The sequence below is a fragment of the Sinocyclocheilus rhinocerous genome, unplaced genomic scaffold, assembly GCF_001515625.1.
Source record: "Sinocyclocheilus rhinocerous isolate Xijiao unplaced genomic scaffold, SAMN03320098_v1.1 scaffold506, whole genome shotgun sequence".
NCBI classification, from domain to species: Eukaryota; Metazoa; Chordata; class Actinopteri; order Cypriniformes; family Cyprinidae; genus Sinocyclocheilus; species Sinocyclocheilus rhinocerous.
The window spans coordinates 727802-746784 of NW_015647040.1; the positions used below are offsets into that span (position 1 = coordinate 727802).

Consider the following 18983-nt stretch of genomic DNA (forward strand, 5'->3'; position numbering starts at 1 on the left):
ATATATATTCACTAGAATCGATTGTGGAACCTTTTTTTTCTAGCTGATGAACAATAAAAACTTAAAATGTCTAAGGGAAGTGGAAATGCAGCAGACATACTACAGACATCTAAATGAGACAAATATTCGCAAAAAGCCCTTGTGACGGCAGTAGTCAATTTAGGAGACGGCTCTAAACTGCTCTAAGGTTAAAACCAGACATGTCCAATGACGACATTGGCGCGTGTATGAGATCTGTGAGCACGTCCTCAATCTCGTTTTCACTCAGTCTTTCACACTTCTTTGAAAAACTGTTGCCTCTTCATGCTCCATCTCCCATAGGCACAGCGTTGCAGAATAAGAGACACTGTGAGACAGATGAATGCATCTTACGAAAGCCACAATCACAACTGATTTCAGCCCCTCACATCAAGCGCTCTTCCCAGCTGGTGGCCGCCAAGACCATTTCTGTTCATCTATGTGCAAATGAGCGGCGGGTCTGGCGCAGTATGCCAATCGCATCCCACGGGCTTGCCCTCGTGGAGTCGAAGCTGAGGAGGAGGAAAGCCAGAGGAACAACAGAGTCCTGAGCTCAGTGTGAGCGAGTGGCATGACCGTATTAATCAAAAGAAGGGGCGCAGAGGTCAGCGCCGGTACCCAGGATCTCTCTCACACCTATACAGTTTGAGAGACGCTAGTAATCTCACAGCGTCCGGCTGAAGAGGAGTTGGCTGGAAATTATAAAGCCAAGGTGCTGAGAGAGAGAGAGTATATTGAAAGGAGATAATTACGAGGCCACAGATGTCATCGCATTTACATAACGTTGACGAGAAGGACCTGGAGTTCTCTACGGGAAACAACGGCAGGCCTCTCTACACAGGACAGCTGGCAATTTAATGTGTGGAGTGGAACTGATGAGATTGAGATGATTGAGATTGATTTGATCCTAGGAAGTGACCTTACCTGTTCCCGCTCAAAAATATCCCGCAAATGCTCCAAACCCAAACTCTTCAGGAACTGACTGATGTTCATATCCAGAATTGTAACTATAGGAAAAAAACATCATAACTCATAACTATTGTCATACATTTACGGCATAATTACCTTTAGGGCTGCAACTAAATGTCATTTCATTACTGATTAATTTAGCAACATTTTTTTTTTTTTAGATTAATGGAATAAAAGCCTATTTTTCCAGCATTTTCTAATACAAAATGCTGTTATCATGCACTCTACTATATATATAGTTATACCATTTCAGTTACCATTCTTATAAAATATTGTTAGCATTCCAACTTGCATAATTTCTTAAAATCATTTTGATTTCGGTTCATTTTAAACTAATACCATTTTATATCCAACAACACATTTTATAAAAAATAAATAAAAATGAATAGTTGGTGCAGCCCTACTTACAATATAAAGTTCTGTACAATAATTTTAAGTCACATCACATGATCTACTCACCTTCTCCCTCCTTCCTCTCTGATCCAGTAGCCCCATCAGCAGGGCCTGAGGCTCCAGGTACGGCCAGCTCTGCCAGGGGCCCGGCCAGATTGTCTATGCTGCTAGCGGCAGACAGACAGGAAGGTGTGGATGATGGAGAGATGACGGAGGCACTGACCACTGTAGCCTGGGGCTTAAAACAACTAGGCAACGCTTCAGGGGGCATGGCATCAATCAGCAGCGCCCGGATATCATCAGCCTGAAAATCAATAAAAAAATAAAAGTAAAGGGGGGAAAATCAACACTTGTATAAGAATTCTGTGTCTGATCAGTTTTAAATACAACTTAGACTCATCTAATATTCATGTTAGAGTACCATGCCACATGGGTGAGGGGATAAGTTAGAAAGTAGTTGCACAAAGCATTAGTTTGGCTTTTTGGTATAGAATTGGACAATAAAAGCTGAGAACAGCTGTGTCATTAGCACCTGGCATGAACACGGCCACCAGAGCCCAATTACTAAAGGTTACGGCAGATTTACCATTTGCTTCGCACAAGCCTGAACACAGGGGGGCATGGGTTTAAACACCTCTGCTTATGTGTTAAGAAGATAAATGTCCCAATTTCTCAGGATAGTCTATGCTACCTGAACCATATGGGACCTTACAGCCAGAATAAATAGTCTTGCAGAACATGAAACTTTTATAGAAGTTGGATTTAAACTGGGGAATGTCTATATTTTCAAATCTGTAGCTCTGTTAAATGAATGGCAGTATATAAATGTGGGCTTGACTGTACATAAATGTGAATCCGTGTAAGAGGTATGTGTTTATTACCGTCGCCAAGTCCAGCGGTGTCTGGCCCTCCTGGTTCTTCATGGTGGGGTCAGCCCCGTGGGCCAGCAGCAGAGCACAGAGCTGTGTGCGGCCCTTCTGCGCAGCTTCATGAAGGGGTGTGAAGGCCCATTTATCAGTGGCATTTACACAGGTGTTATACTTGATCAGCAGGGCCGCGATGTCCACATGCTAGAAGGGAAGACAGAGGCTTATTACTGAACAATTTATTCTACAACCTACAATCTTTAAAACCTGGATATTGATTAAAAAAGAAGCAAAGCTTTTTCTATAGCAGATCTGCTTTAGTGTAAAATATTGACTGTTTTTCAGACTTCAAGTGCTGGATTGTCACCATCACTAAGTGATATCTTTGGCTACGTTCACACTGCGAGCCTTAGTGCTCAATTCCGATTTTTGCTTAGATCCGATTTTTTTGTATAGCTGCTTACATTGTTGTATTAAATGTGGCCAATATCAGATTTCCAGTGTGAACAGATCATGGTTCTGAACTGACCCGCCTGCGCAAAAGAACAATATGAACAGGGTTGCCAGGTTTTCACAAAATAATCTGCCCAACTGCTTCTCAAAACTAGTCCAAAACTAGCCCAATCACTTTCTGTTGGTTATATATCGCGTTAGTGGGGTCACTTTAACCCACTGAGTTGAAAAACAACCCGCGGCAACGATGAAAAAATTTCCCAATTCTGTGGGAAAACTGCGGACTTGGCAACACTTGTGTTGTTTTGTTGTTGTTTTTTTAAAGCCTCTTATGCTCACCAAAGCTGCATTTATTTGATAAAACAAAAAAATACAGTCATATGGAAGTAAACACAGAGGACATAAAGTAAGCGATTATGCGTTTATTTATAGTGTGATCTGCCGCAGAAGCCAGCGAAATTATGCGCAGGCAATATGAAAAATAAAGACAATGATTTGACAGAAGAGAGCAGAGTTTTGAAACATTTATGATATGAGCCCTGATGTTTTGCTTGTATATAGAGTTGTCACTTATGACTTATGAGTTCTGACACGTCACTGTACTTCCACTGACTACCTTTCGCAACTGTCTTGATAGCTTTGGGTATGTAAAATCTTTGAAGTGACTCCCATGAGCGCAGAATCGTGACGAATGTTGATCTAGAGTGACGTAAAAGTCACATGAATGACTGTTCACCCTGCGGTCGCATTCCAAAACATCTGACCTGTATCGGATTTAGTACCACATATGGAAGTCGCACAATAAAGTGTTCCATACAACTCTTATGAAGCCATACAATAGCTTTGTGTGAAAAACAAACCAAAACACAAATTGTTATTCTTTGAAAATTTTGACATCTGCCCTAGCTCTACACGGCAAAAGAATGAGAAAAGTAGCAATGTTCCATTTGTGAATCAAATCACTCTTTTGAGTGAATCAAATTATTTTCAATTAATCATTTTTTTTAACAAATAAAATAAAATCAGTCCAAATGATTTTTTCATGATTTGAAGTAAATCATTTTCTCAGTAATCTGGTGGCAGCAGTTAACAGCTGACTAGAGGGAAAGACAATCAGTTAGTACAGAATTTACAGGCTCTTATTTTAAAAAATAAAATGAATTTAACTAGTTTAACTTTTAGTAATTTTGTGCTTTGCCATTTTAAAAATTAATTTTTGAAAATATTTTATTTCATTTTTTGTTTTTGTTCCAGTTTTATCATTTTTATTTAGTTAAATTTTTTTCATATAATATTTATATTTCAGCTTTATTTCCATTAACACATTTTTAATAGTTTTAGTTAACAATAACAATGACCATGACACCATGAGAATGTGTAAATATCGACAGAATTCTCATTTTTGACTATCCCTTTAAATGGCATATGAGAACCGTTCTCATTAGCAATAGAGAGGGAGGGCAAAACAAGCTTGGGTTTCGGCCAACTCTTGAGTTGTGGTGCACAGTGTGTGTGGCTGAGATGTCCTTCCGTCAGCAGCAGTGACTGTATGGAAGTGCGATCAGCTGGCTGTATTTGCCGAGCGCTGACAGCCTTTACACAAAAAGGCCGCAAATGAACAGAGGGAGGCGCACTCAAGGTCAGCCAGCATCGGCCGGCTGCCAGCTCTCCTCTAGCCAATCAGCAAAGCCTGGGCAACCTGCCATTCAGGTTACAGCCAATAAGAATCTCACAGCTCGCGTCACAGAGGTCCTGTTTCTTGGATGGCAACAGAGAGCATATGTGAGTGCAGCCGGAGTCTGACTAGTTCTGATCCAGCATGTTTATGTAACTGCAATCTGCTCCCATCCATCTGCATGGTCTAATCACATCCCTGTAGACCTCCAGAGGGCAGACGCTGATAAATACCTCCAACTACCATCACCTGTAATGGGTTTCCCTGAATTCGCTTGATTTGATTTCCAGAAAGAGTCAAATCCTGTATTACAAGTGTTCTGTGCCTTGTGGATTAAGGCTCATCTGGGTTGCGGCTCGCAAACGGCTTCATCTCGGCATCTGGGTTGTTCGCAAGTGAAAATGCAACTGAAACCCCCTGAAGAATCATGAGGCGCAGCGACGCATTAAAAGTGCATAAGCCAAGGTTCTGTTGGCAGAACAAATACAGATGTCCAAACACATTTTGCATACAGTCACTGATTTTTCACAGGAAGTGAAAACAAAGTGCTGTATCAGAGCACAGAGGGGTTCAGGTGAAGGTTTACATTTGTTCTGGGAGAAAAAAAGCCCTGTGTTTTGTTTTCAGGAGCAAATACATGGATTATTCAGCATCTACATCTGTTTGTGTGTGCCTGAGGTACCCACAGCACTGTTTCCAGGCATGACATGTGTCAGCTTAACAGATGTCTGCATGTAGTCCCAGTCTCAATTAAATGTTCCTCCTTTTAATCAGCAATTGCACTCACCCCGTACGAGGCCGCGTTGTGGAGGGGAATAAGGCCACCTTTGTCCTGTGCATTGACGTCCGCCCCGTGCTCAAGTAAATACTCTGCTACCTCCAGATTGTTATAGCCAGCTGTGGAGAAAAGGATGCAGAGAAATGTAAATCCATCTGCCCACAAATCTGGTATCAAACACAAGCAACTAATCCATATCACAAAAAAAAATTTACCAAAAAAAAAAAAACTTTTTCCCACAACGGCACACCACAACTGGATGGATGGATGGATAGATAGATAGATAGATGTGTGTAAAGCCATATAGAAATATTAAAAAACAATGACATAAAAATGATCAAAGCACATAAACTACTAAAACGCAAATCTAAATTAAAATGAAACCTGACATTATAAAAAATTACTTATTCAAAATATTAGTAAATACTAATAGTATGTAAGTTACTAAAACTGAAATAAAAATAGAGATCATTAAAATATAAGCACAAAAGAAATGACTAAATCTAAAATTTAAATGAAAACCGAAAATATATAAATCAAAGAATAAAAAAAAAAAAAGTTTTCCCCCTGCTCACAGTTTCAGTCAATTTATTAATTGTTCCCAAGATCAAATTGTTCATCTTGGGTGCATTTCAGTTCCTCTGCATAGGTCTATAGTGAAATTTCATCTATTCCCATTTTCAAAACTTAATTAAACTCAATTAATTAAACTCTCTTTAGCCAGTGTTACTGAAATCTTACTCCTCGTTACTCCTTGTGATTGCAATTATATTTATTGCTCAGTGCAAAGTGGAAGCTAAGCACAGATGTGTGTGTGTGTGTTTTTGTCACTCCAGCTTAGCTAGAAGAAACTCAATCTGGCAGTCAACCTTTGGCACTGAGCAAGCCGTCACTGACCTTTTCCCAAAAAGACCAGACACTACTATTTTCAGTTTTAACCGTCTTCTTCGGTTCCTTTCCCTCTCACTCCAGACATACATGCCTACAGGACCATCACTAATTAGAGCCCTCATCATTACAGGCTGTAGCCCTCCAATAACGCACAAACCCAGCTTTGAGAACCGCACTAATGAGAACACGCTCTCTGTCTCACACGTACACACTCCACCGCGTGTGCAGCGCTCATCAAATGCTTCCTGCAGGTTCTCCTCTATAAACTACAGGCATTTTTAGCAGTGTTTCTCACTTCCTTCCCATGAATATGTTATCTGTCTGGCTGTACTACTCTCTTTGCCTCTTATGTTTAATAAAGCATATTTACTCTCATTAACACCATGATAAGCATTAGGATTATAGTGAATTAAAAAATATTAACGTTGTGGATACAGTATCACACGTCATGAAGTGTCAGCAGCCATTTTCAATACATCAGAGAAAGTGTAGACTGCAAAATGAGCCTAATGCTAGTGAGTGAAAACATACTGCATTTCTGAATGAGGTAATTACTACACATATTTGTTTTTGTGGATAAATAAAATACCATTTTTTTTTTTTTATAGCACAGTACTACTATATAAAATATAAAAAGGCATTTTTTAATTTAAACATAAGTGTTATTTCTTCATAAAATGGATTAATTACAAATAAAAATACATAAAAACAAATATATTTGATTGGTGGGCAGACACTGCTGAATCAGGGGGCATCAGCCCCTGGATTTAACCTCAGTCCCCCCCAAGCAGCCTTAAAAATGACTTACCAGTCATTAAAAAAATTGCTAGGCAAAGCATCAGGATTGTAATGCATGAGATTCTGTAACATCAGACAGAACAAATTAATTCGTCTTACAATTGTCCCCACAGGCAAACGGCAGACGAGTGGCGTGTTCTCTAAGCAGGGGTCACAACCACCACGTTAGTCACAGCCCATTGCTCTCCAGTAGAAATAGCGAATGTGTGCTAGCTGGAGTAAAATCATGTGTCTATATCTTTGCCTGATGGTAAGGGCCGTCACCCACCTGCTGCTGGCCAGGCCTAGCAAGATAAGTGGAATGACCAGCGCGCTCACTCCATCTGTTCAGTGACATTTGCTGATCTGTGCTGTTCAGCACGCAGTATGAGTCACTGGCACGGCTGGAGTGTTGTGCAAATGATGATCCTGGAGCAGTGTTCTCCTTCTCTAAACTCAAATCTATTTAACACCCTTAGGCTTCTGGGTAATTCTTTTTAGTTCGCAATTATAGTTATAAACTGAATTATCTTTATTAATAGTAATATATTTTAAACAAATTGCCATGCTTGTAAAAATCCAGCTGCAATTATATTTTACTCTTCCGTATTTATAATAGTCATGTCCTCTCAAACATTCCAGATGCAATTGTATAATGTTTATTACAGAATAACAACAATTATTATTATCATTGTCATTGTAGTTATAAACCAAATTATTATTATTAATAACATATTTAAAATAAAAAATTGAAAAATCCAGCTACAATTGTATATTATTTATGATAGTCATGTGCTTCAAACATTACAGCTGCAACTCTACGTTTATTATAAAATAGCAATGACAATATGATAATAATAATAGTTGTAGTTATTATTATTATTATCATCAAAAAACAGCTCAGCTTTGGCTCCGACATATTCTATACTATTAAATATTACATATTAAAATTACTATTTAAAACTTCTGAAAAAGTCATAGATAAGATATTCATTGCTACTGTCTTCTGTAGAGCTGCTTATAGCTGAATTGAACAAGTTTCATAATTTAACTTTACACAGTATTGAACCAAATCTGAACAAACACTGAACACTGACTTGAGCTGAATAATGATACTATAGTATTTTTACGATACAGTATTTTTAGAGCTGCTTTACAGCAGAATTTGAATTCGTCTTTTATTTGAAGAAGTTTGCATCAATGATTCTGTTACTTCCCTGTTTATTATAGTGAAGCTGCTTTGAAACAAACTGTATTGTTTAAAGCGCTATATAAATAAAGTTGACTTGATTGAGTTTTTTTTTCATAGCTACAAAAAATGTGTTCTAAAAAAAAAAATCACAGAACAACCAATGCACGTGGACGACTCCAGAAAACATTTATATTCCGAAATATAATATTCTCATGAATACAAGAACACCCATGAATAAGATGGGGGAAGGCTCGCATAAAGAGATTATTCTGAATAAGACTTTATCGGGGACATGAGCCATACGGAGAATATTGTTGTGCATGTAAATGTCGGTGACGGTATGAACTGTGTGGAAGTCTTAGACAGATTTAATATTTGGCAAGGAAGCCTTTGAATCCCCGCCTGGAAGCCAGGCTTACACAGTGCTCAGAAAGGGACGAGAGCCAAGATTTAATTCAACATGTCCCCTTTCTTTCCTTCTGGGTTTCCTTGCCTCGCCTCTGGGGTGGGATGATATCTCACAACACTGCTTCAATGCTTTTGTAGAAACGCAATTCTCTGTATGGTGGTACAGCTTGATTTTTCCATTTGAAAGAGAGAAGTGCTCTCGTTTCTATGTTGAAAGCGATGGCTCGGAAGGCCGCAGAATGATTTTTCATTACCTGCCAGGTGCAGCGGAGTCGAGTTGCGTCCCTGTGTGTCTCTGCAGTTGATGTTCTCCAAGCTGCACAGTTTCTGGACCCGGGCCAGGCAGCCTTTTTTGGCGGCATCCAAAAGCGCTGCATCTCCTCTCAGCAAGTCCTGGATATCTGTGTCTCCCTCCTTCACCATGTCCAATGGCGTGTTTCCATCCCGATTCTTCTTGGTGGGGTCTGCTCCATGCTGAAAGAGACAAAGACATTGAGCGCAGATCCACAGAGAAGCCCAAAGGCTGACTTAGCACAGTTTAAAAACCTCATCTATGATCTTTCTGAACATTTATACATGAAATGGTCATTACTCAATCATTCAATCCTCAGAGGATGAGAGATTTCACTAAACATAAATATGTTATATATAAATATGGTTATATATATATATATATATATGTGTGTGTGTGTGTGTGTGTGTGTGTATATATATATATGTATATTTTATATAAAATTTTATTTATATTTAAATTTTAATGTGACAAAAATGGCTTTTTTTTATTAAGAATGTTTACTTTTGAGAAAAGTCTTTTGATCAAATTACATTTTTAGGCCACAAGTATTGAATTTAATAGTTAGGGTCCATTAATATTTTAGTTCCCTGTGCAGCAATAGATCAAAGAAAATGTATTTTAATAGCCTGCAAATGAATTTTTCTCAACTTAATTTTTTTCGAATCAGAATCAAATCAAATCTGAGACTTTGAATAAGAATAAAATTGGATCAGGAAATCGGTGCCTTCGCAATCATTTTACAACTGCTCTTACGGATTTAGATTCAGTGGATGAGAAAAGTACATTTCTTTTCTGCAGTTTCTACCAAAGTCTACCTCAGCAGTTCCACTTCAAGAAACAAAGTGACATGTTCGTTTGAAGGCTAATGTGCATATTCTTTACAGCTCTGAAGCTGAACCTCTGTGACAGTAACCTGAGGTACGATGAAAGCAGACGGCAGACATGTTGTGACATGTTCGTTTGAAGGCTAATGTGCATATTCTTTACAGCTCTGAAGCTGAACCTCTGTGACAGTAACCTGAGGTACGATGAAAGCAGACGGCATTAAAACCGACGTCTGCTCAACGGCAATAAACCTGAAGCCCCTGCAGCAGTTCACACTGCATTTAAAAACTTTACAGAGTGATAAAAACCATTAACAACTCCAGGCTGTCAGACATCTAGAGAAAGAGATATCTCTTGAATTAACAAGTATGTCGAGTGACGTGAGGAGGTCAGTGTTGAGCCGGCAGGAGTAGTGATGACAGTACCTTCAGAAGGAGTTTGCAGATCTCATATTTGCCCTTGGCTGCCGCCTCATGCAGCGGAGTGAACTTCCACAGGTCAGCCACGTTGACGGACGCTCCGTGTCTGACCAGCAGCTCTGCCACTTCGTAATGGCCGTACGAGCAGGCGTTATGCAGCGGCACCAAACCTCTGCCAACAGACAGGGAATTCGAGAGATAAATAGTGACAAGAAGATTATAGTTTATCTCCTGGTGCTGCTGCTAAGTCATGAGCTGACTGTTAATGAGGTTCACTCCACATCGAAGGGAGTCTCACCCTTTGTCTTTGGCGTGGACGTCAGCACCGTGGTGCAGGAAATACTCAACCACGGCCACGCGATTGTAGCCGGCGGCAAAGTGTAGCGGTGTGGAGTGACGGCCCTCCAGGTCTCGACAGTTCACATTCTGAGGGGAGCAAAGTTGCTGTACAAAACAAAATGATACATCATTAAACTGAATGCAAGTTTTTATACTGCAAATACGTAACTTTATTTTAAAAATGAGCGTTTAAATACATCCTAGAAATTATTTCATTTGATCTGCTTTTATAGGGTACCAGGCCAGAATTATGGCAAGCATCAGTATAGATTCTGATTAATTGCCTGACAAAAGTCTAATTGGTGCTCTGATATAATTACTTTACGCATAATGAGGCTTTCAGATGATGAGGATCTGATCAGAGCAAAGGCATCCATCCATACAGACGTTTTTATCATGTTTCTAAATCACTATCTTCAGGCTTATATCACCAGTCAAAAGGTTTGAGGTTATAAAGCTTTTGATCTAAAGACTTGTGCATAAATTATTCAAACCAGTTTTGCAGACTAACACAAATAGTATTTACATTAAAAATTATTTGTAACTTTAATAACATTAATTCTAAGTATTAATAATTTTGCAATATTAATAATATATACACTACAGTTCAAAAAGATTTTTAATGTTTTTGAAAGAAGTCTCTTATGCTCACCAAGACTGCAATTATTAGATACAAAATACAGTAAAAAAGCAATATTGTGAAATAGTATTACAATTTAAAATAGCTGTTTCTATTTTAACTGTTTTATATCTTAAAATGTAATTTATTCCTGACAGCAGAGCTGAATTTTCTGCATTATTCCAGCCTTTAGTGTCGCATGATCCTTCAGAAATCATACAAATAGAAAAAGAACAGTATTTATTTGAAATAAAAATCTTTCGTAACATTTTAAACTGTCTTTACTGTGACTTTTGAACAATTTAATGTGCCATTGCTGAATAAAAGTATTCAGCAAGTATAATACAATTTTCTTCTCACTCTCTCAAAAAAAATAAATAAATAAATAAAAGTATGGAACAAAACACATCTAAGAGCTGCAAGCTGTGTCCTTGAAAAGTTTATTTGTCTGGAATAAAGAAACTAAACTCATTTCGGGGTATTTTTGTTCCAGACAAAAGCCTATAAAAAAATTCAATATCCATAACCGCAGATATATTTTCATCTCCATGTAACCTGGAGCTGCTTAGTAGCACTACACTAATGAAAACAGTTGTAAAGGTTATTACAAAGTATCTAAAATGAATTAAAGTTTCTTACAAAAAAAGAAATAGTGGCCAAACTGTTTCATGTTATATCTCGGCTCCACCAGATCACCACAGATTTTTAAGCTTCCCTCACCTCCAAAACCTTTTTTAACCCTTGGTTGGCTGTTGAACAACTATCCTGTCCATCTCTATTTGAAACCAAATTAAGGCGCCTCTCACCTTCACAGTGTCCAAGTCTCCTGCTTTTGCTGCTTCTAAGAGTCTATAATCCACATCTGAGTTCCTCACTGGAATGTTTTCTAACAGACACGAGCATAAATTAACGTGAATTTCCATAACTGTTAATGCATTAAGATACAGAACTTCAAAGCCCAAATAAACAATCCCAAACCCCAGATTCAGTCCGTACCATTTAGGATCTGCTGTACAGCTTCATTGCCCATCTGTGCGGCTGTGAAGCCCTGCAGGGAGACGATGGCGGGGTCGGCTCCATAACTCAAAAGTATCCTGCATGTCTGCAAGTGTCCAGCCAGAGCCGCCCGGTGTAATGCAGTCTGACCCAGCGTGTCAACAGCATTCATCTATAAACAAACACAAGAAAGGATGGAAAGAAAGTGAGCAGACTGGAATCTCCTCCTCACTGATCAGTGAAGAGCACATCTGAACGCAGCCCACAGAGCAAGACTGAGCTGTAATCAAACTTGGCCTCTTTTGAAATGAACACAAATCTGAATTAATCAGACAAGCCCCTGGGAAACTTCTACACTCCTTCAACGACTATCAACACTGCACAGTGAAGAAAGAAAGGGACCTACTGTGTAATGTCTGCGTGTGGTTTAGCGTATGGTATGATTACAGTTCATTATTCCGTCTCAAACTTGTTACTTTTTAAAAACTCAAACTCTCAGCAAAATCGTGCTTTACTGAAAGTGCGAAATGTATGTGTTCCAGTTCTCCATATCAAACACACAATGCCTTTGTTCACACTGCAACCAATTCTGATTTGTTTTAAAATAAATGTGTTACTGATAATAATGCATGAACATTCATTTTGAGAAAAACTGAAAATGAAGTCTCATCGGTGAATAGATGCTTACATCAGAGTACGTAGAAAGTTAAAAATGTTCTTTGAAAATAACTTATGCTTGCATGATTTCACATAGCCTTGCATTTAGTCCTCTCCATGGGGTTCACATTACAATTACATCTGTTAAAGTTCTGGTTTTTGCTCATATTTTCGGCCAAAATTGGCTCTTTTGACTAAAAACAGCATTTTATTGCATTTTTGGATGAAAATGTTCCATGGTCTAAATGTTTCAGCATCCGTACTATATATACATTTATGATCACGTGATTATAATTACATACAGAGCTGCAAATAATGGAAAAATTATGTAATCCAAATATGACTGACTGAAATACAAAAATCTGATTCTGAATTTAAATTTTAAACTTCATTACTGTTCAAAAGTATGGAGTTAGTAAGATTTTACTTTCATGCTTTTATTTGAGCAAGGATCCATTAAACTGTGCCAGTGAAGACAATAATAACGTTACAAAATATTTCTGTTTCAAATAAATGCCGTTCTTTTGAACTTTTTATTCAAAGAATCCTGAAAAAAAAGCATCACAGTTTACACAAAAATATTAAGCAGCACAACTGTTTCCAACATTTCAACATAGATAATAATAAGAAATTATTCTTGAGCAGCAAATCAGCATATTAGAATGATCAAGGATCATGTGACACTGAAGACTGGAGTAATGATGCTGAAAATCCAGCTTTTTATCACAGGAATAAATAGCATTTTAAAATATATTAAAATAGAAAACAATTATTTTAAATTGCAATAACATTTCACAATAATACTGCATTCTTGAGCAAATAAATGCAGCCATGGTAAGCAAAAGAGACTTCTTTTTTAAAATCTTACAAACCAAAGCAGGTGAAATGTGAATTTTGGGCCAACAAACTACTAAACAGATTTTAGTCTTACAGTCTATACCAAAAACATACTTTCCTGCCTGTATGAACAAAGCTACACATATCAATCTAGATCTTCAGCTAATAAGCATCTCCCACCATCAGCTGATTTCCTCAGTAACTGTGTTTGCTTCAGACAGCTTTATTCTTCATGCTTCCTGCTCTTCTTATTAACTCGAAGCTTCCACACCATCTGTTTACTGATTCACACATGGTCTGTAAACACACGCTAGCTACAATAGCCTCTTGTCTTTGAACCTCCAGCCTGACTATTTATCCAGTCCATTAATGTCACTTAAGTCTGGCCGCTGCAGTTTGGCAGTGAGCTGGGTCGCAACACCAATTAACGATCGGATGCGTTTCCAAGGGGTCGTACTGCAACAGATGGACACTGATGACTGAATGATGGAATTCAGGTTATGGAAGGTCAGCCTCCGTTTATTTATCATGCAGAAGAGCTGGGATGCGAGCACAAGGGAAGTCAGCTTTGAAAATCAAGCTGCTCCAGGCAGCATAAAAGAGCCACACAGCATCAATGAAGAGGACCTCTGGATAATACAACCTTGCGTGAAAGTAGGACACGGAAGTTTGATGAACGGGGAGGCCCTTTAGATACACTCTTGGCTCGAACAAAGACAGCAGACTGTGGATGAGATTATTTCCAGGAGCATCGGCTCCCCTGGTCTCTCCGCTGAAGAATAGCTGATCAGCCGCGATGCTCTCAGCCAAGGAGGTAGCTGAATGCCTGATCAGTTAGTCGATGCTTATCTGATTTGGCTCTCTGAAAGAGCTCCATTGATTTGGAAGTCTTTTACCCCTCTCTGCTCTGGAGAGGTAATGACATGACTGATGTAGCTCGTAGACGTCCTCCAGTTTCTCTGACACAGTCCAGCTGTGAGACCGAGGCAGCAGGCTATTTACCTATTCACTTTCACTAGAAAACTTTGACACAACCACTAAATGTGTCAGAATTATTTTTTTAAAAGTAGTACAGAAACAGAACCACAGAGTTTTAAACACTGAGGATGAACACAAATAAATACAGTAAAAAAATAAAAAAATAACAATATTTATATATTTATATATAAATAAATATATATATTTTTAAAGCAATTTATTCCTGTTAGTAAAGCTGAATTTTCAGCAGTTACTCCAGTCTTCAGTGTCACATGATACTTCAGAAATCATTCTAATATGCTGATTTGATGCTTCAGAAACATTTCTTATCACAGCTGAAAACAGTTGTGCTGCTTAATATTTTTGTGGAAACCATTATCTATTTTTTCATTATTCTTTTATGAATAGAAAGTTCAAAAGTACAGTATTCTTTTGTAACATTATGAATGTCTTTACTGTTACTTCTGTTCAATTTAACCCATCCTTGCTGAATAAAAAAATGATCTTACTGAACCCAAACTTTTAAACGGTAGCATACAGTATGTTTAGAATACATTGAAATTCCCCAGCAGCCTGTTGTGAAATAAGGTCATTTCAGACTGCAACACAAAAACAAATAAGAATCAAAATTGTATTAGGCAATGCAATTCTCAAAAGAGCTTAGAACTTATTTCATATTTTCAAATGTATTTCATCTAGCAAAAGGCGTCATTCCATTCCACACACAGAAGCACCATACTATTAATCATGGGAAACAATAAATCATGCAATTTAAGTTTTCATTCTTGTGCATATGCGACAAAAAACATGAATTGCTTGCCAAGTTTGCTCTGATGTATAGCATAATTGATGCGTCTTTTATGCAGGTCCATCTGCATTAGTGGAAGAATGCAAATGTTACAGATAAATCAGAATAAGTTCATGATTCCCAACTCTAGTGAGCAGATTTCAAATGAGAGACCAATCTGCTAAAGTATCTTTGTGAATGGAGTGATGAATGTTTGGCAGTTAATTGGGAAGATGTTAGCATATAAACACTTCCATACTGATGATGAGCTCTTCCATCTCAAAGTCAATTATCTGAACCACTGATAAGCAGGCAAATTACTCTGACAAAAAAATTAAAAAATAATAATAAAAGTAGAGTGCAATGGGCTCATTCTTCATTCTTCTCCTCTTACAGCAGGAACGTGATGACTCAACTGCACACAACAGTAGATGTGACAAAAATGCTGCTCCACTGAACTGATTTTTCTTGGCTCAGGTGAGAACAGACAAAAAAAAGATGCTGTGGTTCTGTAGAGGGGCCATATTCTACACTTGTAGTGTTTTATTTTTTCCCCAGAAGACTACTTATGTCAGTCAATGGCTCTTGCACCAAAACAATCATAATCTATTTTAAAATGTCCTCCCTCTCTCTGACCTGAGCTGTTGTTATATGGCAAGAGAATATCTCCCCAAAAAAATCTTCTTTCTTCCCACAAAAAAAAAAAAAAAAAAGCTTCCAGGTTTGCAATGTCATGCGGGGGAATAAATGTTGAACATTTTTTGGTGAACTATCCCTTTAAGGCAGACTATACTGTGAGAGTTGGATGGTGAGGCGAGGTGTCAGGTGTGTAAATGTGCGTGTATGTGTGTGTCGCGGCTCTGTAGGCACATGCAGGTATGTGGCATCTGCTGACACAGGAGCAGCTGTGTACCTTCGCCCCGTGTTTCTGCAGAACCTCCATGATGTCATTGTGCGCCCGTTCTGCTGCCACATGGAGAGGCATCATGAAGCTGCACAGGGAAGAAGGGCAAGATAACAGAGAAGATAATAAGTAAGCCAGACAGACCTTAAGAGGATAAACATTTGGCATTTGATAAACACATGACAGACCCATTCACTCACTCTTTGTTCTTCTCATTGACATTGGCTCCTTTCCGTAGCAGCAGTTCAGTGACCTGTTTTCGTTTTGGGTGAGGTGAGGCAACAGCACAGTGCTAAAAACACAGGATAGAGGCCTTGTAAGTGTCACGGTTTACCACAAATTCTGTCTTTTTGGTAACATTTTGGCACCATTTGGGTCACCATTCACTTTCATTGCATGGAACAGAGCAGTGTGGACATCCTGCCTATATATCTCCTATTGTGGTTTTAGGAAGAAAAAAATTAAATCATACAGGTTTGGAATGACATGAAGGTGAGTAAATTATAACAGGATTATCATTTTTGGACTATCCCTTCAACATCTGCACTTCAACCTGATATCTCAGCTGGTGAGCTTTGAAGTGAATCAGCAGGGGCTCACCAGTGCCGTCTCATGCGTCTGTGGGTGCTTGAAGTTGATGATCTCCAAAGCTAGGGTCTTCTTTACCTTGGTCATGTCTGCTTCCCGTGCCGCCTGAAGAAGAGAGTTGCCCTTAAACTCGTCTGCACCGGAGGAAAAAATAATATTTAGAGAGGTGATTCAAGACGCTCTGACAGAAGTCAGTGGTAGACATAATTCATCAAGACATAGCGTGAAAAAAGTAATTGAGGCTTCACAGCTACAATGCAATCTGGCTTTATGGCAGCAAAAATATGAGTTAGGATATCTAAAATGTATGACTGAATTGTTTGACCTGATCGAATGAATTTTGCACATTCAATTTAGTATGCTTCTGCTCATAAGAACGGCAAAGCATGGAACATTATTCCATCTACATGAGAGCCATTTTACTGAATGAGCACGGCTGGGATTCGGCCAAAGGTAATCCCAGTCATGCTGATATTTAGCAAAACACTGCAGTTGCAACAATTGGATGATCTTTGCCATAATTTGCCAACAGTTATTCTGTAAAAACACTGTTAAAACAATTCAATTTATTTTGTAATGTGCTGATTTTTTAACACAAATCAGCAAAAATAGTATCATAATTTTAATATTGCTTTTATGCAAGTTTTATAAATCAATAAATTAATATTGAGTAGTTTGTAACTAAAATTCATTTGTATAATTTTACTTAGTCAATAAAAATGGTTTTAAAAGAAGTCAAAGCATCCAACTTTGCATATCTCAAAAACAATGCAACAGTTAAAAGTAGTATTAAAAGTATAGAAGATAATATTTAACTGGTATATTAAATATTAGCACTCTTGGATCACAGCTTGACCCATTAATAATAAGGATGGTGAACTGAGAACTAAATACTGTACATTATTAATTTATTAAGTATATTATCTTTTTTTGTAATTACAAGAAATTTTATAGTTATATTATATAAATATTATATTTTTATTCATTTTTATTATATTTTTAATTTACCAGACACTATCATAAGTGACTTACAAAGGAGGAATATTACAACATTTGCTTGTTCTACTTTGCATCGTAAAATATTCGAAGCTCAAACACAAATTCCAGATAAAGGAAAATCTTTACACAGCAAATTGTGTAAAGTTTCAGTCAAAACTGCATCACTCCACCCCACACTGGGAGAAGCCAGATGGAGAATTCACAGGCAAAATATATAACGACGTCGCCTGCCAACCTCATCAGCAGACTGGAGCTCAGTCTCCACTGCGCTTGAATAATGCAGAATGAGAATATTGTATGTTTAAAGGCGTCTTTCTCTAAACCTTGATGTGTCTGTCTCAGTGCCAGTGAGAAGGTGGCAGGAACAATCAGAGCCAAGTTGCGTCCAGCTCACTTACACTTGCAAGGTGAACGAGCAGGATGAGTTTTGTGGACTTTGATGCCACTTATACTGAGCAACGGTGAAAGATCCCGGTCCGTTGTCTTTAATTTACTCTTAAGCAATAAGGAATGAGGCTGTTTTACAAAAGCTGAAAGGCCATATATTCTATATTGTTAATATAATAACGACAAAAGTTGTTGCATCAAGGCGTGTCGTGCCTAACAACCGACTTTAGCCATATATATATTTGTTTATATCATTTATTTATAATTACACTTAATACTTTTAGAATTCCAATGCAGATGGAATTTTATATAATTTTATGTGCTTCTGTCAATTTCATTAGTTTTTTAAAAATATTTATATTTAGCTTTAATTTATTTTAATTTGTAGTTTCAGTACTTCAACTTAATCTTAACCTTAGTTAGTTGCCACGGCAATATTTCTAATTTAGGCTTTTTGAGTTTTTGATCTAATATTTATATTTTATTTTAGCTTTATTTTATTTAACAAAAACAATTTTTAATAGATTTAGTTAACAATAACAACACTGTTTTACAAATATACTTACATAAAGAATGATTTTTTTTTATAATTATGAAATTTATACTTTCAATTAAGCAAGGACACATTCAATTAATCAAGACATTTATGATCTTTTAATAGTTTCCACACTAAGAAAAAAAAAATATTTTCAGCTGTGACAAGAAATGTTTCTTGAGCACCAAATCAGCATAAAATACATTAAAATGATTTCTGAAGGATCGTGTGACACTAAAACTGGAGTAATGACTGCTAAAATTTAAATAAACTGCTGAAGAAATCGATACAATTTTAAAATATATTAAAATTCAAACCAGTTATTTTAAATTTTAATATTATTGCACAGTATTATTGTTTTTGAATTTTCTGACATTTTTGAGCTAACACAACTTTTG

The 18983-nt window shown here is 37.5% G+C and overlaps 1 protein-coding gene across 3 annotated transcripts in view; it reads right to left on the reverse strand.

Moving 5' to 3' along the window:
• The window catches only part of LOC107708542 (tankyrase-1), a 76112-nt gene that overhangs the window by 6400 nt on the left and 50729 nt on the right, over positions 1-18983 (reverse strand). For all 3 annotated transcript variants that reach the window (XM_016512805.1, XM_016512804.1, XM_016512806.1), the window contains 12 exons: positions 16677-16798; positions 16277-16368; positions 16086-16164; positions 11914-12085; positions 11724-11803; positions 10258-10403; positions 9966-10131; positions 8675-8894; positions 5162-5271; positions 2262-2450; positions 1447-1684; positions 943-1025 (listed from right to left, as the gene is read on the reverse strand). In XM_016512805.1, the coding sequence (XP_016368291.1) occupies positions 943-1025; positions 1447-1684; positions 2262-2450; positions 5162-5271; positions 8675-8894; positions 9966-10131; positions 10258-10403; positions 11724-11803; positions 11914-12085; positions 16086-16164; positions 16277-16368; positions 16677-16798 (1697 nt within the window). The remainder of the gene's footprint in view (positions 1-942; positions 1026-1446; positions 1685-2261; positions 2451-5161; positions 5272-8674; positions 8895-9965; positions 10132-10257; positions 10404-11723; positions 11804-11913; positions 12086-16085; positions 16165-16276; positions 16369-16676; positions 16799-18983) is intronic.